Below are 23796 nucleotides of genomic sequence, written 5' to 3'. Positions count from 1 at the left end.
CAGTTTTCATAGGTAGATTTCATATCTGTTGTTTTATCTCGTAGCAGTATGAGTTTTAGTCAAGTTCATGTGGTCAAGTTCCTTGGGAGAAATCTTAAGTGGAAGGTGCCAGAAGTGTTTAACAGCTTTTAAGGTAGTTCATAGTCATGTGCTTCAATGGGAAACTGCTTCTCTGTTGATTTAGGACAATTGTTTGCAAAGGGTTTACATCCCTAGATGGAAAGTGCAGTGGATGTATGGGTTTCCATCATAAATACGATTGTTTAGTCACCGAATCATAGAAGCTGTCAAAGTCTTTATTCATTTCTCATTACCCTCTGTTGGTAAGAGGAGGCTGGGGGTGTGGAGTGGTGCTGAAGAATCCTTCCAGTGTTTAATGAGCAGCTTTATGCATTTATGGAGGAGTTTGACTAAGGCTGAAAACGTCCATGACATACAATAGGTTGCTTCTCATTGGATTTTAAAGGAGAAAGACTTTGATCGTTTCAAAAGCACTGGAGCCTGATGCTCCAGTGAAAAAGGAAAGTGGTAATTTATAGCTACCGTTAAGGAAACAAAGGCAAAGACTGAGGGGAAAGTTTCTCTCTGAAGACTTACTAATGTGTATCAACCACCCTTAGGACTAGAAATAGTTTGGTGTTTCCCACAGAACAAAAAAGAAAGCAAAACGGGGTGGGGGGAGAAGTGCCTGCCTTCATTTGCACCCTGAAAGGGCTACTCAGCATTCAGTACACGATACTTCAGCCGGTAGCGAGCGGTCACCTCGGCCGCCGGAGGGCCGGGGAAGGGAGCGGGGCGGGGGCTGCTGTGTGCCCCCGGCGAGGGGACCCCGGCTCTGCAGAGGGGGTGACACCACTGCTTAAAAATCGCCGTACTGCGCTTTTCACGAGGGAGGCGAGGCTGGCGCTGCCCGCGGCTGGTCGGCGGCGCTGCGCTGGCCGGCACGCCTGCGCTAGGCAGAGACGGCCGGCGCCGTTTCGGAAGGGGAGCAGCGGCTCCGAGACGCTGGCGGCCGCCGGAGCGTGAGGTGTCTTTGTGCATCTTGCGGAAACCATCCGCTTGCAGGCCAGCTGCGCCGGGGGTGGCGCGCAGGTGTCGGAGCGTGGCGGCTGCTAACGTGGGCCGGGCGGGGAGCGGCGGCAGGGGCTGAGCCGCGGGGCGGGCGGGCGGGCGGGCCCGGGGCTGGGGCAGGGGCAGGGGCAGGGGCAGGGCGGCGCGGCGGCCCGGGCTGGCCCCGGTGTCAGTGCGAGGCGGGCCGGGCGCCCGCAGACACCTCCCTCCTCCCGCCCGCCCGCCGGCGGCCGCCGCCGCAGCGCCACCGATGGGGTCGGGCGGCCGCCGCGCTGCGGCGGGGGCGCGGGCGCTGCCGCTGCTGCTCCTGCTGCTGCCCGCGCCGGCCGCCGCCGCCCTGCCCCTCGCCGGTGAGTGACCGCGGGGCGCCGCCGCCCCTTCAGCCCTGGACAGCGGCTGCCTCGGGCCGCCGCGTCCGCGCTCGGCGAGCCGCGGGCGGCGGGGACGGAGCCAACCGGCCGCGGAACCGCCCGGCGGGCGCCGGGCCGGCCCCCGCCCGGGGGTCTGCCGTGCGCCGCTTTGAAGGCGCGTGGGGAGGGGGGCGGGGGCCGCTGGCGCGCGGGGAGCCGTTGGCGAGGGGGCGGCCGTTGGAAGCCGGGGAGCCGTTGGCGAGGGGGCGGCCGTTGGAAGCCGGGGAGCCGCTGGCGCGCGGGGAGCCGTTGGCGAGGGCGCGGCCGTTGGAAGCCGGGGAGCCGCTGGCGCGCGGGGAGCCGTTGGCGAGGGGGCGGCCGTTGGAAGCCGGGGAGCCGCTGGCGCGCGGGGAGCCGTTGGCGAGGGGGCGGCCGTTGGAAGCCGGGGGCCGTTGGCGCGCGGGGAGCCGTTGGCGGGGCGGCTGCGGGCACCGCCGGTGGATTTTTAACCGTGAGTTTCCCCCTGGGGCCGCCGCTGGAGCGGGTTGATCCCAGGGGCAGGGCAGCTGGTTAACATCTCACCTCCGCGGGAAAAGCGGGGACAAACTCTGCGCATATCACAGGCTAAATCTGCCTTCAGTCGCCGAGGAGTGAACTCAGTAACTCTCCCTGCAGCCTCCTCCGCATCCGCCTCGCTGCCAAGTTTAAGGCTGCAATGTTTGCTCGTAGTCTCCCTTCCCCAGGGTGTCTCTTCAGCTCAGGCTACCGTCGCCGCAGAGGAAGCCTCGCTGTATGCGCCCAGTAATTTTCTAGCCCTCTTCTCTGTGTACGTTAACGTACGCTTCTGCATGCGTTAATGCTGTTTTTTGCTGCTCTTCTTCGCCGCGTGCTGTGGATCACAAGGACTTAGCGTGAAAAGTAACACAGCCGCAGAACAGCCGTCGTGGTGGACCTAGCTGACGTCTGTGTGCTGTAGCTTTGACAGAAACCCCTCCTTGGCACTTCGTGGCTGGGAGCAGCCTTGCTGCGGGCAGGTGCATCCCCCTGCCCACGCTGGAGAGGGGAGACTTGGCCGTGCGTGGTGATGAAGGCGGCACAGATGCAGTTAATGTTTCCTTCTACCTAGTTTCTTTCCTCCCCTACCCATCCTATCCTCCTGCCCCATCTGCCTGAATCCTGCCAGCTGGAGACCCCCTCGGCAGTTCCCTGCCCCCTCCCTGTGTGACTGCCCCCTCAGCTCGCTACCCTTTCTTAGTGCCTTGTCTTTTCTCTTGAGAGAAAGGGGTTCTACCAGTCTCTCCAGCTGTCCTTCGCCTTCCCCGTGTTTTCTGATGGCTGTCTCTGCAGGCCCCCGTCACAGTTACCGTTTCTGTGGGCACCTGAGCATCAGGAAAGTGCTCTTATATAACACTGGCTCTTTGCCATGCTTCCCGCTGCCAAGGTCCATCAGGAGTTCAAACTACCTGAATACTTTTCCAAAGCTGGCAACTGTTGCAGTACCTACAGGCATATTTTGTGATTGCAAATAGAAAAAGAGATGAATGCTGTAATTGTAAATGGGAGAGGTGCTGGCTGAAATTCAGTTAGAAAGTGATCCCCACCAAAAAAAATGGTTGACTACTCCAGTAGTCGCCTTCTACTGATATTTCTGCAGTTTATTCTATCATTTTAGCATTCACTTTTTGTACTGATACAGGGTACCCCTTCTGCAACTCTTCCTCTTAACCAGTCACTGGAAGTCCTCCTCTTTCTGAGGATTCTGAATCCTCTTCTGCAGCATGAAAAAGTTCTGCTGCCTATAACTACTCTTCTTTTTCTGTCTACGCTTCTTTATCTCCAGGACTTCCTCCTGTTGATGTTTCTCTTTCTCCCCATTTTCTCTACTCTGGAGTTTTCATCTGGATATTTTACTTCAGTATGCCGTGTGTTGTGATGGCTGGCCAGGTGATTTGACGATGTTGCTCATCAGATATTATTTTAATATTACAAATTGAGATTATTAATAAATTAACCATCTGTTTAATGGTAAGTCAGTCTTTTAATGTGTTAAGGGTGGTGGTGACTTTGAAAGTACCTTTCTCTAAACTTCCCTTGCTAGTTTAAAAGTTATCATGCTTCCTTATAGTTACATCATGGCTGTGACAAACAATTTTTTCAGTGACTATTTTTTGTTAACCAAAGAGATTAACAGAGATTTTTTCTTCTCCTTCATGCTTCTGTGGAGAGAGAAAATCATATTTCCTTCTGCTGTAGATTGATGCATCTCTGTAAAACTTTGTCAGCTAAATCTCATGGAGGATCTAGCCCATAATGGATTGATGTAGATGTATTTACAAGTGGGAGAAAAAGCTTAATACAAGCTTATCTGAAGTCACACACACACAAATATACCTATAGGCGGGTACAACCATAATACAAATTTAGATCCAGATACTGTCTCTGCATGTTTCTGTTTGACTTGCACGTGCTTATGCAGGCGCGTGCACCGCGTGCAGACCCACACAGAGAGTCTTACATCGCCTAGTCAGTGATGCACCCAGGTATTCCTACTCTGCTCCTGCTGACATCCCTTCTGAATCTGGTGTCTTTTCACAGATGTGGATGAATGTGCCCTTGGACTTGATGACTGTCATCCAGATGCTATTTGTCAAAACACCCCGAAGCTGTACAAGTGCATGTGCAAAGTGGGTTACACTGGCGAAGGGAAGAAATGTGAAGGTAAAGTGACGGAAGCACGACACTCTGCCTGTGCCAGCAACTGTCTCTCCTTCCCTTCCTGAAAGGTCCTCAAGTGCTTTATAAAAACCAATACAATCAACAAGCTAAAGTTCCTTGTGCAAGTGGAGGGCAGTTGCCTCGCAGTGGCACTGTTTCTGCTCTCTGTGAGATGAAGGCAAATGTCAGCCAGGGATACTGGGACAAAAATCTCATTTTCATAAAAGATGTCTTGGAGGTCCCACATACTCCTGCACTTGAAAAATCTTAGTCAGCACCAATGATCCCTCACCTTAGCCAGCTGTACTAAAATAAAATAGATGGGTATCCATCCACTTTTAATTGCAGTTGGATTGGTACCCAGAAATAGGAGACTTGATACTTTACCGTAGTCCTTGGTTGCTTCTTACCATTTCCCCTTTCCTAATTAAGATAGGTATAAGTGAAGGTGTTGAGCTTCAGGGCTGGCAGCTGCTCAAAATGTAACTGTTTGCTGGAGGAACACGGGATAGTTTACAAGATCAAAGCAGCAATAGTGTTGTGTTTTTGTGTGTGTGTGTTGTGGGTGTTTTGTTTGTTTTTTTTAATTTCCAAAATCTGACTAGCAGACTGAGGAGGTGAAAGAAACACTGCAGTATGCGAACGTGTGTGATGCTGTAACCACAGACGTTTCCTGCCAGCGCTAGAGGTAGAACTTGTTTTTTGTGAACCGTTCTCCATGATTTGCCAGTCCGTGATTTATCTTCTTTAACTTTTGCTTCTCTGAAGTGGATTATCCATGCTACAAGTAAATTAGTGCATACTATTTTTTGAATACTGTGAAGATTTTTGGTGTGAGTGATATGCAGCAGTGAGTTCCACAGATCAGTTGCTTGTATAACATATGTTTGTATGAGCTTTCAATTAAATTGAATTCTGCCTTGATGAGGCATGATGACGACTTGCTGGTATTAACTTTTGCATTTGTTATGTTACGTACTTTTATCATATCACACTTTATTGCATCACTTTACATTTGTCCGTTGAGTCCTTACAGAGAATGCAGAAAATAGCCTCCGACTTCTTAGTGTGCCTTTGTACAGGAGCTTTTTCATTCCCGCCCCAACTGTCTACTTGTTTGTGTGTGTGTGTCTGTGAATCCTCTTAATCATCTGGTTGCGTTTTCAAGACGAGGTCGCTAAAACTGTGCGTGATGTTACGTGTGAAAACATTAAGTATTTCCATTAAGACCAGGAAGGAAATTAAAAAGTAATGGCTTAAAATATGGAAGACGATTTATTCCTCGGGCTGATTTTAAATCAGGATACTCTTTGTCTCGCCACCTGATTTTTTTCGGGTTTACAAAAGCAAAGAGAGCCAAATGCATGGCTTTCATCTAGTAGTATCACTTGATCTAATAATTAGTTTGTTGTTTAATCAGCAGCCTTAGAAAGCTTAAACTGTAACATAAAGCTACATGGGAATCTGGAGGAATTTTGTTACTTTTTAGAAACATTCAACAACTAATACCTTAAGTATAGTCTATTTGCAAGACAATGATGACTTAAGACAGCAGTTGCAGTTAACAGTTACATGTTTGCATCACAACCTGTCTATAATGCTCAAGCAAGCATCCATCATATTGACTTTTGCTTTATTCTGTAGACGTTGATGAATGTGATAACGACTTCAATGGCGGCTGCGTGCACGAGTGTTTCAACATTCCAGGAAATTATCGCTGCACTTGCTACGATGGCTTCATGTTGGCTCACGATGGCCACAACTGCCTGGGTAAGAAGTGTGCTCAAGAACGTTGCAAGTAGCGATGCTAACTTAACCCTTTAGCATTTGCCATGGGTACAGTTACGCTGAATGGGTTTAGCTAGAGAAGAACGTTACACCTGGGATTCAGGAATTCCAGGTGCTGATGTGCTGTCCCGGGGTGGCTGTTCAGTGAATCCCTTTCCCCATCTGTAAAACGAGAGGATAATTGTGCTACGTTTCTGCTAAGCACTTTTGATTAAAGTGTGTGAAGTGTCACATATTATTATGCTAAATATATTTCTAGAAAGTTACACGTGGTGTCATTGCCTTTTCCATTCCAAAGTTAGCTTGGGGTCAGTTCTCAGCTTTGTTTATGGGCTTAGAAATCTTTTCTCTCAGATGCCAATCTAGGTCTATAGCATATGGACTCTTATTGCTCTTATTGTGTCAGAGTTTTTTGTGAGTTGTAAGCTGTAGGAAGGGACACAAGATTAGTAGTGTACAGTAGCTGTATATGATAGAGCAGCATGGAAGTACAAAGGGACTAAGACAAGGGTGTTGTGGGTGTTTTTTGTTTTTATTTGTTTGTTTGTTTGTTTTGTTGGTATTGATAGTTTCCTTCTTTTTGTGCACCAGCAGGTCAAAATCTTTAGAAATGGGTAGCAAGGCCTTCTGGCTTTACTGTGATGGTGTTCTTCAGCACACAGTGCAGCAGTGTGCAGGAATGCTTGGGCTGCCAGCCTGCTGGCACAGGTCTGGGACAGAGCCTCATGGGGATGAAGCTGTCCTACTTGCAGGATCCAAGCTCAGTGTCCTGCCCTGTGCTTTAGTACCTGTCCCATTTACTATTTCAGAGATGGCTCAGTTTCTTTCTTCAGCTGCACTGCGTGTGAATTGCTCTTGCAGACTTCCATGCCCATGTCAGAGGAAACTTGCTCCCACAACATACTTTAAAAACTGCAGTTAGCTTGAGTAGGGTATTTCACACTAGCATATGGCAGATCAGGTGGGGGAACAAACCACCCTGGGCTATATCTTCCACTGGGACAAATCAGAAAAGCTCTGCTATTAGACTGTATTGAGTTTCACCGGCTGGGAACCTGGTTCCTGTGTTCACAAACTAATTTTGTTACAGTGTAAGTGGAAGAGAGGGTAAAGTCACCAAGTTCCAAGTATTTTACTAGAGGAAGTACACAGAGAGATATGAAAAATATCTGCTGATGCTTCAAAATACTAGAAAAAGGATCTTATTTTTCTCTTTGTGTAAACATACAGTGGGGTTCGGTTGAGGTTAGCATGAAGAGCTGAATGTGAGCCTCTTACAATGCCACCAAAGAGTGTATTCTCTTTCCATCCGGTAGCCCCCTTAGAGCATATTTCCCCAGACTGGCTTGCAATCAGTTAGATACAGATATAACTTAGACCAAAATCTACCCCCTATTACATTGCTGTGAAGCTGCTCAATATTGCATGGCAGACTTTTAAAAATAAAAATGTCACTGACATACAATGAAGTTTTTATCACTGACCAGCTAATTTTGAGATGTGATGTAAACTTTAAATAAATATTTTGGCATACAGCAAATTGGATCACATCTTCTCTTAATCTGTTTATTTACTTTGTTCACACCATGGTTGCCCCCTTCTCACCCTCATTTTTGAAGATCTCAGCTATGGGCCTGGGTTTTAGCCAAATAGACAATTACTTCTTGGAAAGAGATGGTAATTTGTAAGCTTTCCAAGGTCTGTAAGACAGAAACATCTGCTGGAGTTCAAATCTGTAGCACTGAAGACTCATGGTGGCTGTTTATTCATGATTGTTTGCACATTCACATCACTGTAGAGCTCTAAAATGCTCTGCTTCTCTGTGATGGAGATATGTCAGCCGCTTTTGTTGCTATGGCAGGTCACGTTCTTTTGCTTCCAATTGGCTTGCTCGTTGCCTTCAGTAGAAATTAAATGTGTTGTAATGCTACGTTATGCTTCTTACTAAAAGGTCTTCTCCTTCTCTTTTTTTGGAAGACAGCTGTTTTATGCCAGAAATGCTTAAGTGGTAAGTTAAAAGCATTGTACTATTAGCACAGGAATCATGAAGAGAACAGAGAGCAAATGTGGCATTCCATCTGAACTTGCAAATGAGACCAGTGCTTTGCCTCGGCAGTTTTTTATCATGTTTTTATGGTACTAAGCATTTTTGTTTCCTTTTCATATTGCCATCTCATAACATCGGGGTAGGAAAACTCTTTGCTGATAGAGGTTACACAAATCTGCCATTACTAAGGGATAAATTTCAGAAGAACTGGAGGCTGGGAGGAACATCTGTTCTAGTCTTTATTTCTCTTGGTTGTATTGCATGCAGAGTCTTCCTATATTCTCTGGTTTTCGTTAAGCTCTGAATATTACAAAATCAGCACTACTTAAACTATTTCAAGAATTTCTGCTTTTGTCCTTGACTACGGTTAGGCAGCACAGCAGCAGCCTTAATATAAGTGATGATGAGCCAGAGCTGAGGGAGGAGGATAGTAAATCAACCCAAGCATCAGAACAGATGTGGTATATGATTTGTAGCTAGAGTGAAGGTCAGAGGAAAGATGAGGGTTTTATGTTTAATTCAGACTGATGTTGAGGTTGGTATTTTTCTTGTTCTATTTTAGCCTCAGAATGCAGAGCTTTCTGAAAAAAAAACCTTTTGCTGCTTGGATGGATTTGAAGCCAAAGTGTGTATCCCTGAGCAAGACCGAACCATGTATGGATGCTCAGCCTAGATATAAACGTGCTAGCTTGCTTAGTGGCAATGCCCTCTAGCTGCCAAGCAAGGTACCTTCTTCTAGGTGGAGGGTGCAGCCAGGGAAGCTGCCCTGCTTCTGGCTCCCCCCAGGCTACTCAACCCTCCTGATTAATTGTCCAGAAGTTCCTTGGAGCCCTGTGACTGAGCTGGCAAACTGTGTGAACAGGGGAAGAGGAGCAACAAAAATACATTTTTCCAAGGGTGGCAGAACAGCAGTCTGGCTCAGGGTGTCTCAGCTGCCTGGATAGTAATATGCTGAGTAGGTGTCTGTTCTGCCTGTTGAGCGGCCTCTGCCCATACGAGGTCTTGGTGTTAATTTGTAGAGATGACTTTCATTGTGGTGGGGCAGGTATAAAGCTGATCTCTCTTCCTCTCTCTCTCTCTCTCTCTCTCTCTCTTTCAGATACAGATGAATGCATGTTCAACAATGGTGGTTGCCAGCATGTTTGTGTTAACACTGTGGGGAGCTATGAATGTCGCTGTAAGGAAGGGTTCTTCCTAAGCGATAATCAGCACACCTGCATTCATCGCTCAGAAGGTATGGGCTGCTTTCTTCCAGGTACAAAGCAGGATTTTTTCACAGAATCTCACTCAAAATCTCTAAAGAAACTTCAAAAGTATTTTTAGTTTGAGTTTTTCAAAGATGAGGAGGGGTCTTGAAGTTCCCACTCATTTTAAAAGGAACTATGGGTCTGGATCTTCTAAGTGACTTTGAAAACTCTTCACATCCCTCCTGCCCCTTTGATCCCACCCTTACATCTGTAGCGTTGAGCTTCTATTAACAGCTGCACTGTTGTACTCCCAGAGTACTTTGTGCTCTGTTGTGTAGCTGGGCTAACCTCTGATCTAGGGAATGGCGACGCAGTACAGAACAGTGAGTTCTGGCTGCTTACATGGACCTCAGTGGCAGGGAAATAACCTTCGGTACTGTCGGGTACCTTTCAGATTCCCTATACACCGTTTAGGTTTCAGCAGGGAGATTTATTGTATGTCAGCCCTAAGGGTATTCAAATCTTGTTCTTTGTTTTAAGTGAAGCCTTTATGAAGCAACCTTTGAGAGATCAGAGAGCTTTGGATGCCTAATTAGATATTAGATTGAAGAAAATTATTTTGGAGGCCCTTAGGGAATGCTTTTAAGTGGTTGCTCAGATCAGGGAGTTGTCCATTGAACTATACCAGGAATATCATACTAACAAGTATTTAAAGCTGCAAAGTTTTCTTTAATCTAAGGCTTATCATTGGCATGACTGTAAGAGGAATCTGAGTATGAATAAACAAAACTCACTTTAAAAATCCCCATGGTGAAGAGATCAACATTTATAGACATATATGGTCATCCAGAGATGAGTGTGCTGAGGTGGTTTTCATCTGACGTAGCTGAATTGATCTTCTGTTTGAATTAAGAATTTGTATTCTCAGCCTCTCTGGTACTGGGCTTGGTCGCCTGGGGACCTGCTCTGATACATGGTGATCTCTCAGGTCATTGTCCAGCTTACTACTGCAGGACCTGAACCAGGAGTGGCAAAAAGTGGGGAGGCTGCAATGGTGGGGCAATGCTTTTCCCTTTATGTTTCCTTACTAGCAGCAATGTTTGTATGGATGGTGAATCTAAGGGTGAAAGTCAATTGCTTGAACTCCTTGTCTCATCTGATGCCATGAGAGGAAAAGCTTCCAATTCTTTTTTCTTCTTTTTTACCTCTTCTTGATAACACTCCTCTCTCTCTTCTCACCTGTCCTAACACCTAAGCAAGGTATTTCCTTGCTTAACTTTTTGTTCCCTAAATTGTCCCTTTGGACTTTCACCTGTGTTCTGCTTTTGGGCAAAAAAAAGTTTTGTCCATAATACCAAATCTCCACTTAATTTAGTCATTCTTTCATTGAAAAAGAAAAGCAAGAGGGAAATCAAATGCATGTTTTTCAAAGAAATACTAAATAAAATGTTTTTTTTTGTGGAAACCAATTTTAAGAAAAAAACCCTTACTGGTTTTATCTGAAATGTGTCTATCTTGATACCAAAACACAGAAGTGTTGTTTTTATTTTTAAAGCCATATTTTTCTGGTCATTACCCTGTTACTGTTTTTTTCACAATTCTTTTCGCGCTCCACAGGAGTCCCCATCTTTTCTTCTCTTGGGTGGGCAGGTCTGTGGTAAGCCAAATCTCATTGTTCTATCTCTCCCCTCACTTTAGTCTCCTCCCCTTTTCTACTCATCTCTAGGTCTTCTCATTTCCTCTGCCACATATATGTCGTCCCCCCCCTCAGAGAGCACACCCTTTATTAGTCCTCTTTTACTGACCTCACAGCATCGATCTAAACAGCATTTGGTACCTACGTCCTAACCTAACTATTCAGTTTCACTTCTTACCCATAATATAAGGCAATAATGAAATTTTCAGCTTTACATACACGGCCAAAGAATGAACTGGAGTTGAGATAGGAGAAGTGTGGAGGCTTGAGGCTGTTGTATTCCTCCTGGTGGCCAGTGTAATGGGGATGCCTCAGACTCGCCTGCCTTTCCAAGTTCATCTGCTCTTATCTTCTGGGTTCTTTGTCACCTATCTCAGGACTGAGACATGGGACTCAAGGTCAGGTAGCTATTAGAGGAGAATTTAGTAATTAAAGTTGATCTTCGTCTGATTGTGTTGGCCCAAAACATAGGGATGCTCTGAGGAGGTTTAATGGTTCTCCCTAGCCCCTACTTAAACCACGTGAACTCAGTGTGTCTTGAGGAGTTGTGCACAATCCTAATTTTTCCTTAGCTGTCTGGTCTCCGTTAGCTTTTCTTCCTTTATGCATGGGGGGATTTATTCTGGGAGGCTGCTGCTCTGGCCAGCAGGTCAGCCATACGCATACAGCGTGTTTCCATGTTTGTTTAACATACTGCATATTAGAGAGTATGAAAATTTAAAAGAACACATGGAGTTTTCACTATTAAATATGCAGCGTGTCTTGCAGCTGCTATTGCTGTTCATTGCCGCTCTCCCATGTGATATGTCACAGAGCCACAGCTATTTACTTTTTGGTTTGAGTCAATGGGAGTGATTTGGACCTGCGAGATGAAGGCCACATTTGAAATCACTGCATGGACTGGTGCACAGGGCACCCTCTCTGCCCCCTGCTGCTCTTGAACTCCCTTCTGCCTGAGGAAAACAGGGGTAGTCAGAAAGCTTTCTGCAAAAATGTTACCTTCATGCAGGGCTGTAGAAAGCATGCAAAAAGGCTAAAGCATTTCTGAGATGCCCTGCTCTGCTGGCTGTACTCCTCGACCTTGGGCTAGCAGAGGACCACCTCAGAGAGTCTCTGGTAGCTCCTGTACAATTGCGTACTCTTCTTCTGTGCTATTGAGCACCTGTCTGGAAGTGCCCTAACTGGACAGTTAATGTTCTCAGTAGATTGTTGTCAATGTCCTTACATCTTCTGGATAAAGAAGATAAAGATGTAAACAGAGACGATATACATAAATGGTGAATTTATTGGGTCCTAATAGGAAAATACCTTATTGGCTCTTTGCCTATGTCTTACCGCTAATAGGAATGCTCAGATCCCATCAAGATTTGGTGGGTAACTTCACAAATGCCCAGACATCCGAAAGGAGTGCCATGGCTCGGGGTCTGCTAGGCCAGGCAGTATCTGGACTCTGCTCTCTTGGCTAGGAGTGCTGCATGAAGGAAGTCGTCCTTCTCAGGGGACTTGTGTGTCAGCAGGGCAGGATCTCCTGCCAAAGCTCTGTGTCTGGGAAGTGCCTGGTGCAATCTGACCAAAATTTACTTGTAGTTTGGATCTGGACCACAATCTGCCATTGGAACAGTATGACCTGGGAGACCCTCTGTCCGTGAAGAAGTTTGCAGTCACATAATGTTTACAATTGCACTGACTTTTCTGCAACACGGCCTTAAAAATTGGGTCTGAATGGAAGATGATAATCTTCTACAACCTTCAGAAACATGCAGCAGCTTCACAGTAAATGTTAGAACATGCAGATGTCTCTCTTCCGTCAAATACTCTCTTTTGGGTCAGCTAGGCTTTGATGGTTTCTGTCATGTATCTTGCAATATGCGCTCTTTTGGAAAGTGGATTTTTAGCTTTCTGTGGAGCAGTGATCGAAATCTGCTCTCTCAGGACTGAACACCCCAATTTGGCATTTAAACCATTTGTTTGATATCAGTGAACTTCACCAAAGTACCTGCTTTGAACGATTTTCCCTTTGGTAGCTCAAAAGAGACAAAAAAAAAAAACTTTGTTAACAGAAACTAAGCTGCTAATTCTCTTAATGCCTTCTAACACCTCTGAGTTAACAGATCAGATCATATTGCGTGTTTAAGGGCAGAAATGTCATGAAAACACAGGAGTTAATAAGGCTAATTTGCAATCTCATGGGTTGCCCTATTCTTTAACTGACAGCACAATAATGGATGACAGCATTCATGTGGGCTTCTTGGGCTGTTTCTGTGTGCTGCAGGGTTTGAAGTGTCATTGTCTTGTTAGCCTTCTACACAGTTCTCACTGTGGGAAAGGAATCAAAAAGCCAGTAGAGCAGAATAATCTAGGCTCTGCAACATCCATTCTTTTGTTGCTTAAAGCTTCCTTAATAGAGGAAGAGTACTGTAGCTCACGCTTGGGATGGCGAGAAGAGTGAGGCGCAGAACAAGGACCTAAATGAAGTGTAATGGAATAATGGTGAGGAGCTGACCTCTGCTTGCCAATATAGTATTTTGCTTCAATTAGTAATAGGGCTGCAAAAAGGGGCTGTGTATGTTTTAAAAACATATAGGGTGTGGGATTGTTCATGTAGTCCATTTTTAGCAGCGTGTCGCCCTGTTCGTCCTCTGTCTGATCCTGCTCCTGCTTTTCTTCAGTAGAAGTTAATTCAGTGAACGCAGGATCAGACCTTCAGTGGGTTAAACCCTTGTAGCCTAAGTACACCGAATCTGAGTCTACTCAGGTTAAGCGTTCTTGCCAAGAAGAAAGCGCGTTTTGGTGTCACATGTTGTCCTGTAAAAGCCAAATGCTCAGCCTGGATGCGTTTGATGGTAAAGGTGTGCCCTCAATATGCCTGAGGAGAGCATTCAGGTCTCCTTCTCTTCTTTCCCAATTTTGTAGCAATATGGAAGGTTTCAGCAAGAATTTGAAGTGTACCTTGGTCTACAATTAGAAGGAAAACTATTCTTTTATTTTGGCCTAATGATCCAGTTTGATAATTCAGCCAGTTGCTCCGTAGTTTTAAGATTTGCGCGTACAAAGTGTGCTATGATCTTGCCAATGGCCAAGGCATTGATTTAGCTGAACCACTGGGCAAGGTGAAGCGGACTTTTACTATAATTGTAGGAACACTTTCTCTCTGCTTAGCTGGCTCTAACGTTTTGCAAGGCCAAACAAGACACTGTGAAAGTAATTGAGTGCTGGTGTGTGAAGGGCTTGTAACTCTCGTAGACCAAAATGACAAGATGCTTTTATGAGGTGAGCCAAAAGGAGGAAAATCACTAGTGTCACACTGCTATTTTTTTTAGTTTCAGTAAGCATTGGCTTGTACTAAACTCTATCCAACTAGAGAGACATGCAGAGATACGGAAAAGTGTGATAATCCCCAGAGGCGTTATTTTGAGAAATTTGTTGAAATTGGAAAAAATGAAAACAAAACGGTACACACAAAAGAAAGTTGAGATACAGCATAAGTACAACCTGCATGTCTGCCTGGTCATTTGGTCACTGCTGGGGCAGTTACAGCTCTGGGAATCTGCTCTATAGGCCAGTAATTGAAATGGGGGTGATTTTTGTGTCCCTGGCCTCGGCGTTGCTGTGCCTGGTGGCAGCTCTTTTAAGCAGAGAGTTAAGAACTTCACTTTAGCCTTTGATCTTGCCAGCTGTCAGCCACCTTGCAGTTATTGTAAAAGGAATCAGGAGGTTTTATTAAGAGTGATATTATTAATTGAGAAGACCAGGTGAGCATGCGGGTGCTGTACAAATCTAGGCATGTTATGTTTTGACCTTGCAATCAAAGGACATGAGAACATAAAAGATCAGAGCTGGCAAGGTGTGAGGGGGCACTGGCTTTGCAGGACTGGACTTTCTGCATTTCCTGTCTGTCAGCTGATACTTCTCGTCCTAACACTGTAGAGCCTTCCCAGAAGTAACAGGATGTTTGCTGTGTGTGTATTTTTATCTGGCCGCTGCCTGCACACAGAGATGCTGAGGATGCTGATGCTCTTGCACTTGTCCTGTTTTGCAGAAGGTATGAGCTGCATGAATAAAGATCATGGCTGTGCCCACATCTGCAGAGAAACGCCCAAAGGAGGGGTTGCCTGTGAATGCCGACCGGGATTTGAGCTGTCCAAGAACCAGAGGAGCTGCATTTGTATGCAACGTTCTGCGTATTCTTATAGTTTCCCATACTAAACAAAGTGTTCTGTTTGCAGTGATATGGGATTTGGTACGCTATAGTTAAACTGGGATGACATGCCTAAACTGTGTACATCTAAATTAAACCAGAATCAGTGGCTTTGCAGGACACTGGCACACCAATCTATTGGTTGCAAAAATATCTGTAGTTTGGGAGCCTCACTGTGATTCGTGATTGCAGGAAGTTCAGCTCCACAAGAGAGCTCTGTGCTGTTTCAGTCCCATAGAGTCCTTGAGGGAACGGGGCATGTTAGGAAGGTGTGTTGGATGGCCGTACAGGGACAAAGTTGGTCATGGTCATGCTGGAAGTACTTGCGAGATGTATCATATATTTTCTTCCTAGTAACATGTAATCATGGAAATGGTGGCTGTCAACATACATGTGATGATGCTGATAATGGACCTATTTGTGGATGTCACCCCAAGTACATCATGCATGTGGATGGGAAAACCTGCCTGGGTCAGTATATAGTGAAGAGAAGTACTAGATGACTAGAGTGTTGTGGCATTGCTATGTATGAACGATTGATACTCCTCTTAATAGTACCAGCAGGAAACATCAAGGAACCTAGAAGAAACCTGCTTGAGCACAAGTGAGTTTGTTGGGTCCAGGCAACTTGTGCTTGCCATAGGATGTCAGAGCAGAAAAAAGGTGACTCTGGTCATGTTGCTGTACCCTCTGAGCTGAGGGAGCCAAGACTGTGCTTTGGCTCCTGTCACCATCTCCAGAAACGAAGACTGTGGGAACTGTTTTGTTGACTGGCTGGGCCAGTCCACAGCATGCAAAAGAGAACCAGGCATTAAAAAGGCTTGCAGCAGGGGGACAGCTGGTTGCGTTAATCTGAGAAACCTTTACAGCAGGAGAGCCCCAGGCTGCCCTTAGGGACTGCTGTCTGTCTGCTTGAGCTGTGCTAAGGCTCTGGCCATGAAGGAAAAATTTTTCCCTATATAAGTAGCTACCTAGTGCTCCTGTTGTCTGTATTTAGTGCTAGTCTCTCTGAAGTACCAGCAGGCCTGTCACTAATCGAAGAATATTCCCTTCTCCTCTAGGATATTTTAGAATGAGCTGTTTGTATAACCCAGGCTAGAGACTGCTTATGTTAAACTCAGGTCTTTGAATTCAATTAATGTATAATTTTTGCAAGGTAGTTATCCAGTAAAGAAAAAACTTAAGATCTGTAAGTCTTCCCGTCTCTGGAAGAGTTTGTTGCCTGCTGATGGAAATCAAATGCTCGGGCATGACTGGCCAGTCCTTGCATTAGTTTGTGATAGATGATGACAGCGTGCTCTTACATAGCAATTCATGACAACTCAATTAGTTCTTTCATCTTGCTACTGTTCACCACATCCGTAGTACACTTTCTATTTTGTCAAGCTTAAGAATACTGAAGCAAACATATGAGTTGTTAGGAAGCAAATGATAGCAAAATATTCTCATGGTTTTGACTGAAGGATTTGACTGAAGGGTTTTCTTGCTCCTTTTTCTCCCATCTCCTCCCTTTTCTTCCCTGGATATCAGATGAGGTTTCTGGTCAGGGCGTCTTTACTCACTTGCTTTCTCCATGTTCCTTACAGAGAGGGAGGAGGCTGCTCTTGAAACTTCTGAGGGAAACACTACAGCAGGAGCCGATGTGGACAAGAGGGTAAAGCGACGATTGCTCATGGGTAAAAGTGCCTATCTGAAATAATTTTGCTTTTTACTAAAACCTTTTGTATTGAATAATTGTTTTTAATATAACCCTCATAGCTCTGGGCTGAATTCTGCCTGGGAGTTGCTCCATTTCCTTTTAAGGAAGAAATATTATTCTATGATGTATAAGAAGCCATATACATGGTTTGTGATTGTCAGTGCAAAGTGTTGGGAGCTTGCTTTCAAAATGTCATGTGTTCCCATGCTTCTACTTCATCTGGGGAACCCAACCCTTCTCAACTCCTGCTTTGGCCAAGTGATGGTGAGAGATGCAGTGTTTTAGCTGCTTCTCTTCAGTTGAAAGTATACTTCTGCATGGAAGAGAAGAACTGGGCCCAGTGAGTGGTTGCATCTGGAAGGGCATATTAGGGAACATGGCCATTTCGTTCTTCACTGAGATGTTCACATCTGGCCCAGAATGCCAGCCTCTGAGGGTCTGTTACTACTGGGAAAACACTTTCATGAGACGCAGCTCACAGTGCTCTCAGGGCAGCTTGGTCAGTGGATGTCTTTCTCTCAAAAGCCCTTACTCCGAGTAGTCAGAGTGACTTACTGTGCTTGTTGGTAATGGCTGCAGAAGGGACAAAGTTCATGGAGGCTGAGGAAGAGAATGCCAAAAGTACAGCCCTCGCACTGGGCTGCTAAATCCATATTAAGACACCTAAATCAATAGCCTCATATTCAAGAGTATTAAGTTTCTATGGGAAAAAGAAGAAAGTTGAGGCACTCTGTCTTCAAGTGGAGGTTGCATGCAGTCTCCCAATATGGAACAAGAGATGATAGAGAAGAGGGGGAATAAACCAGTAAAAGTCTCAGAAATTGAGAATAAGTAGCATATACTTGATGCAGCAGAGAACAAGAGAACAAAAGAGAGGTGCAAAGAGAGAATTAAAAAAAAAAAAAGAAAAAAAAAGAAAATGATCTTTATAGCGATTTTCAGAATCAATATGTGCTGGATAAAGTTGCATTTGTCCAGCCAGGGAAAAGGTTGTTTGACTGAGGCACAAGAGGGTGATTGCCAAAGTGTGAGTTATTCAGTTGGATAGGAAGGGCTGCATTTTAGAGGTATTCTCTGGAGGGGTTTGGCAGGATTTAGACATAGTTTGCATACAGGGAGTTAAAGGAATGTTCAGATTTAAGATGGCACCTGGGCTACAAGCCTGAAGGATGACCCAGTGTTGGCGTGATCCACAGTGACTGAGAGCACAGGTAGCAAGTGATGGTGGGTAGGGCGGAATTTAAGATATCTAGTTTAGTAATGCTGAGTGTAACCAGGTGTTCAAGCATTGGTAGGAAGTGTCAGAAGAACAGGCCAGGACTGAGTGTGGGCGTAAAGGGATAGACTGACAGGAACAGATTCATTATCGAGGAGGTGGGAGTTTAATTTGCATTTAAGGGCAAGGATATCCCGAGGCAACGTGCAAGTCTATAAAGCCTCCACAAAAAACTGGAAATAGCTGAGGGAGGGATTTTGCCAACACATGTATTTAGTAGTTGCTCATGTGTACTAGGCTAAGTGTTGCCAAATATCAGTGTGCCTGGAACCATGCCTTGTATCACATGATATTTCTTGTTTCCCTTATAATATCTCTGAGCAAACTTTAGCTTTATTTTGTCTGCTAGAAACATGTGCAGTGAATAATGGTGGCTGTGATCGTACGTGTAAAGATACATCGACCGGAGTTCACTGCAGCTGTCCTGTTGGATTTACACTCCAGTTTGATGGGAAGACATGTAAAGGTGAGTTTTGTACTTGTGGACATGTGCATACCAACACCTTGCTGTAATGTACTTATCTCCAAGTGAAAGTAACCCAGGGTCCTGAGAAAAGCTGGTATGTGAAATTAGATATAAGAAAGCACTGCAGCCGGGCGAAGATGCATAGTTTCCTTGTAAGGACATTCCACTGTGTCAAATGCATCGTATGCAGAGCATCTCTGCTGTTCTGCCTCTTCCCAGTTTTTCCCCCCTTCTCACCAAGATGGCCTCATTTTTGGGAGATGGGTGGGAGGCGGAAATACAGATCTGTGGTATGGTAGAGGTGAGTGTTGGGAGATGTAGGCATATAGGTCTTTATAGGCATACAGTCCTATAATCTGTATATGACCCACAGTCAACTGGGTATTATAAAAAGTTGTAAGTGAACATGAAAGTGTACACCAGGAAGTATAAGTAGAATTGTTTATGCTGGTCTAAGCAGCTCTAAGGATAATTAGAGCGCTGGAAATGAGCAAAGGGACTTTTAGGTGGTATGATAGAAAATTTTCCGATAATTAGATGTTAGACTGTTCTGCCAGGCAAGAATGCTGGAATTCCCATGTCTGACTTAATTAGAATTAGACAAAGAGCTCGGTCCAGTGTTGGTGAGGAAAGGACAGAGTGGCTCAAAAAGTCTCCTCTGTCTGAGATTTCTGCAGAGCTTAGGAAGAGGAGACTGCAAGATGATTTTTAAAAAGCTAAAACCTTTTAGGGAGCATTTATGTCAACATATTTTCAAGCAGAATTTAGGGAGGTGTTCTTCTATGAATACATGTGCCCAAATGTAATTGATAGCAATATGTTAAATGAAAGCAAATAACACTGTCATGGGTCTGAATGGGCAAGGTCATTCTTGGAGCTGGATCCGAACCTTCTCAAGATTTGCAGTTGTTTTGCTTGATTTTGTTTCTCCAACCAGTTGGATGTGACTGTCTTCTGGATCTGGCAATGAAACTATGTTGAATATACTCTGTTTACTTGCTGAAATTCTTCTTTTGTTACAGATATTGATGAATGCCAGTCCAATAATGGAGGCTGCGATCATTTCTGTAAAAACACTGTAGGCAGTTTTGATTGCAGCTGCAGAAAAGGATTTAAATTATTAACAGATGAGAAATCTTGTCAAGGTATGTGCACTGGGGAGTCAATAAAAGTAGGACAAATCAGCTTGGCTTGGACACCTACTATAATGATGAAGTGATAATGGACTCCAGAATAATTTCTATGCATCAGATTTTTTCTTTCTATAGCAGCTGCTGAGTAAATTCAGTTGGCTTGATACTATGGTACGAGATATGTTTAATGGCACAGTGAACTACTATCTGGAGGCAATACAGATAGCATTGTGTTAGAAAGCTCTTTATGAGGATGACACATTTTTTTCCATCTATTAATGATCCAAAAATAATTTACAGGGAGAAATAAAGACAATATCTCTCTATCTTATTGACTAGTTCAGCATTTGCAGTGAGATTATTCTTTTCTTAAAGGGACATTTAAATGATATAGATTCATTATTAAAAAAAAAAAAGCAATATCATGTGATCTATGAAATCATAGGCCTGTGGGCATAGACTGGATTCACTATTCCCTAAAACACTATAGAAACATTTGATTTTTAAGATGACATGGATTTCCCCATGAGATTTGCAAAGCGTTTTTGGTTTTCTATATAATGATTTGTACGTATAGAGTGAGCAAACCTGTTTTGGCTGTTTAAATACATTAAAAACTAATTATCGCAATGATCTTTGTGGTTTTGTCAAAGCTACAGTATGTAACAATGTAAAGCTGGTCAGTCACTTGGGCAAGTGAATTTCCTAGACAGCCAGCTGACATTTAGTGATGAATTTCAGAAAATTTCAGAAAACTGACTACCAAAGAAAAAATTGTACCCTGGTGTTTGTTGCTTTCTCATCCTTTTTAGATCAGACTTAGAAGAACAAATACATATAGAAAGCAAACTCACTATAGAAGCATGGGATTTTCAAGATTTTTATATGGAAGTTGCTTATTAATTTCTTTTAAAGATTTACACCCCCTCCTTTTGTCTCTATTCTGTCACTTTCCCTAGATTGCTTTCCAAGTGGTGTCTTGAAGTGGGCCTGAATCTTAAAAAAACAAAACAAAGCAAAAACCTCAATGATGTTGATAGGAATTTTTCTTTATCTGGGAACATTCTTATATAGCATGCTTAATGTACTGTCATGGAAATTTAGACACTTTAGATGGTGTAATAAAGATTTGGGGCCTGAGATAGTAATGGGAATTTTATCATTTTACCATTCAGTTTGCTGAGACCGTGTTTAATTTGTTGTACTAACTATACTTTACAAAAAAGATACATGCAAAATGATTATAATGCCAAAGAAAATTTTCACTAGGGAAAATAGATAGCAGGTTTTAGACATCAACATTAAAATCTAAATATGCAATATAAGGGATCCATGAAAAAAAAAATCACCAAATCATTTCAGTCCTCTGTCTTCAGATGTGTCTCAGAAGTAAGTGATTTTCAGCAGACCTACATCAGGCCCTGCATATTACTGTAGGGTTAAAAATTTGGCACCATATTTTCACTGATGGGAAAAAACAAAGGCAGGATTTTTTTTGGTAAATCTATTTCCTGCAGACCTTACCTGGACATTGCTTAAAGAAGTAAGAGTTTCTGCTGGCACGTTTTTTTCACCAAAGAACAGAAAGAATTTATTTTAAACATAATCATTAAAAATATAACAGCAGTTTTCATGTTTACCAAGAAAAAGCTTGTCTAGCAAACTAAATGTTCTTTTAAAAGTTGTTTCATTATGTTAGACTATTTGCTTAGTTTACATAAATCTGCACATCTCTGCATCCAGCTTCACTAGCTGGCAAGTATTGCCTTGACAGGCCAAAAGATACTAATGTATCCCTTTATCACTTGCAGATATTGATGAATGTTCTTTTGAACGGACATGCGACCACACGTGCATCAATCATCCAGGCACCTTTGAATGTACTTGTAACAAAGGATACGCCCTCTATGGCTTCACGCATTGTGGAGGTGAGCTAAAAAGATACTACAGGCCGTGCTAGTAGAGTGCTACTGCTGCAGGTCTAATTAGTGTCTGGGCAACACATATGTCTATCCATGTACAGTAGGCATATACAGTAAATGTTACTCTTTGCCATGGTAAGGGGGACACAGCAAAAGTGAAAAGTCTTTGCTGAGATGATTTGCCCTTCCATCCGTGCATCAGAAAGTTCCTGTGACTATTAGAACAGATGGTTGCATTCTGCACCTAGGTTTAAATGCCATAATTTGACAGATTTTTCACATGAAAAGTCTCAACTTCAGTGAAAAGTCAGTGGAATAAGGTTTTAATAACAGAACGCTCTTGGTGACTTAGAGAATTACTCTTTTGCAGGTGGTTCTTTTGCAGATGTCAAATTCTCATGCGATGTCATTGATATTTAATTGATGTAGTAAGGCTGATTTACACTGGCCAAGAATCTTAGTCCTAACTGTTTTACTTCTCTCTTACAAAAGAAGTTCAACGAAAGAGAGGAAGATGTTGATATGAAGCTGAATGTGTGTCAAGTGTGGAATGGAAATAAATCTGTTACATAAGCCCCAGGCAAGACCTTACTGACTACATATGCTTATTTTATTTTGAGGTAGAATGAGCAGTCCTGGAGATAAGAATACAAAGGTCTCTGTGTGCCTGATCCGTTCTAACCTCTGCCTCTGGAGAAGCTGCAAAGAAGATTACAGGGATACAACTTCACTGTGTTTTATCCTGGTGAACAGGGAAACTTGTTTGATTGGATAGGGAGTAACACTGTTGACATGTTCTAATTGCCAAAATAAGTCTTTCCTCATGAATTTCTCTGTGTTAATTCCACTTCTTTTGGCCACTAATGAAGGACAGGACTGCGATTTTTTGCTTGGGTACCAGTCCTCCTCCTCATATTATACTGCTGTGCAGAAGGTGTTAATCCTTGTACCACAGAAAGTCCTTCATTTACTGGCAATCATAGACTGTGTCAGAGCTGGTAGGTGTACTGAGTATATATGTTCTGACTTATATGCAAGAAGGCAATAAGCACAGGAGACAGTAGGATGCTATTGCTCGCAACATCCTACCAAAAGGTCAATCAAATCCAAAGATTTAGTTTGATTTTGTGCTGTCTTAGGCAGCAGTACCAGTTTAAGACATTCTCTTCTTTCTCCTTCATTCCTCTGCTGCTTGTTCCTGCCCTTGCTGTTTCAGTTGTTAGTAGCATGTTTTATTTCTGAAATCAAGTCAGTTTCATAATCTGGTTCACAGCATTTTCTACTAAATGATTGCCTCTCTAGAGCAGGGAAGAGATGAAGACCAGTGATAAGAACTGGGAAGAGCAGTGATAAGAATTCGCACTGAGAAAAGAGTTTGTAGAAGCTCAGTTACACAAGCTTCCTGGGACTCATTGGGACTCACAAGGCATTCCATGGCGGCAGCTTTGTAGGTTCACGTACAATTACCATAAAGCTATCAGGGGCAAGGGAAGCAGTCATCAGGGTGGACCTGAGAAGCAGAGACACGAAAGTACCGAAGTCACAGAATCACTGAGGTTGGAAGGGACTTCTGGAGATCGTCTAGTCCAAACCCCTGCTCAAAGCAGGGCTGGCTGACTAGAGCAGGTTGCTCAGGGCTATATCCAGTTGCCTTTTGAATATCTCCAAGGATGGAGGTTCCACAGCCTCTCTGGGCAGCCTGTGCCAGTGTTTGATCACCTTCACAGTCAGAAAGTTTTTTTCTTATGTTTAAATGGAATTTTCTCTATTTCAATTTGTGCCCATTATGTCTTATCCTTTCATTGGATATCACTGAGAAGAGTCTGGCTCAGTCTTTTTCAGTCCTTTCATCAGGTATTTATACGCATTGATAGGATCCCCCTGAACCTCCTCTTTTCCAGGCTAAGCAATCGTAGCTCTTTCAGCCTCTCCTCATATGTCAAAAGTTCCAAGCCTTAATCATTTTCATGGCCCTTTGCTGGACTCACTCCAGTATGTCCATGTCTTTCTTGTCCTGGGGAGCCCAGCACTGGACACAGCACTCCAGATGTGGCCCCACAAGTGCTGGGTAGAGGGGAAGGGTCACCTCCCTTGACCTGCTGGCAACACTCTTCTTCATGCTGCCCACGAGGCTGTTGGCCTTCTTGTCTGGATTTCTAGCTCATGGTTGACTTGCTGTCCACCAGCACTCCCAGGCCCTTTTTCTGCAAAGCTTTTTTCCAGGCAGTCAGCCCCCAGCCTATACTGG

The 23796-nt window shown here is 44.1% G+C and overlaps 1 protein-coding gene across 12 annotated transcripts in view; it reads left to right on the top strand.

Annotated features, from left to right (window-relative positions):
- The first annotated feature begins 1303 nt into the window (after positions 1-1303).
- SCUBE2 (signal peptide, CUB domain and EGF like domain containing 2) overlaps positions 1304-23796 on the top strand; it is a 47294-nt gene continuing 24801 nt past the window's right edge. For 8 of the 12 annotated variants that reach the window (XR_011141367.1, XR_011141365.1, XR_011141366.1 and 5 more), the window contains exons 1-10: positions 1316-1421; positions 4017-4139; positions 5781-5906; positions 9071-9205; positions 14894-15019; positions 15407-15523; positions 16639-16728; positions 18377-18493; positions 19516-19638; positions 21438-21554. Coding sequence is in view for 9 of the 12 variants with exons in the window: in XM_068945032.1 (XP_068801133.1) it covers positions 1322-1421; positions 4017-4139; positions 5781-5906; positions 9071-9205; positions 14894-15019; positions 15407-15523; positions 16639-16728; positions 18377-18493; positions 19516-19638; positions 21438-21554 (1174 nt within the window). In the remaining 3 variants the exon portion in view is untranslated. Of the gene's footprint in view, positions 1422-1927; positions 3447-4016; positions 4140-5780; positions 5907-8666; positions 8927-9070; positions 9206-14893; positions 15020-15406; positions 15524-16638; positions 16729-18376; positions 18494-19515; positions 19639-21437; positions 21555-23796 lie in introns of those variants that run through there. The other 4 variants (XM_068945027.1, XM_068945034.1, XM_068945026.1 and 1 more) reach the window with 4 other exon arrangements.

This window comes from Struthio camelus, chromosome 5 (assembly GCF_040807025.1).
Source record: "Struthio camelus isolate bStrCam1 chromosome 5, bStrCam1.hap1, whole genome shotgun sequence".
Lineage (NCBI taxonomy): Eukaryota > Metazoa > Chordata > Aves > Struthioniformes > Struthionidae > Struthio > Struthio camelus.
This window is presented reverse-complemented; position numbering and strand designations above follow the sequence as displayed.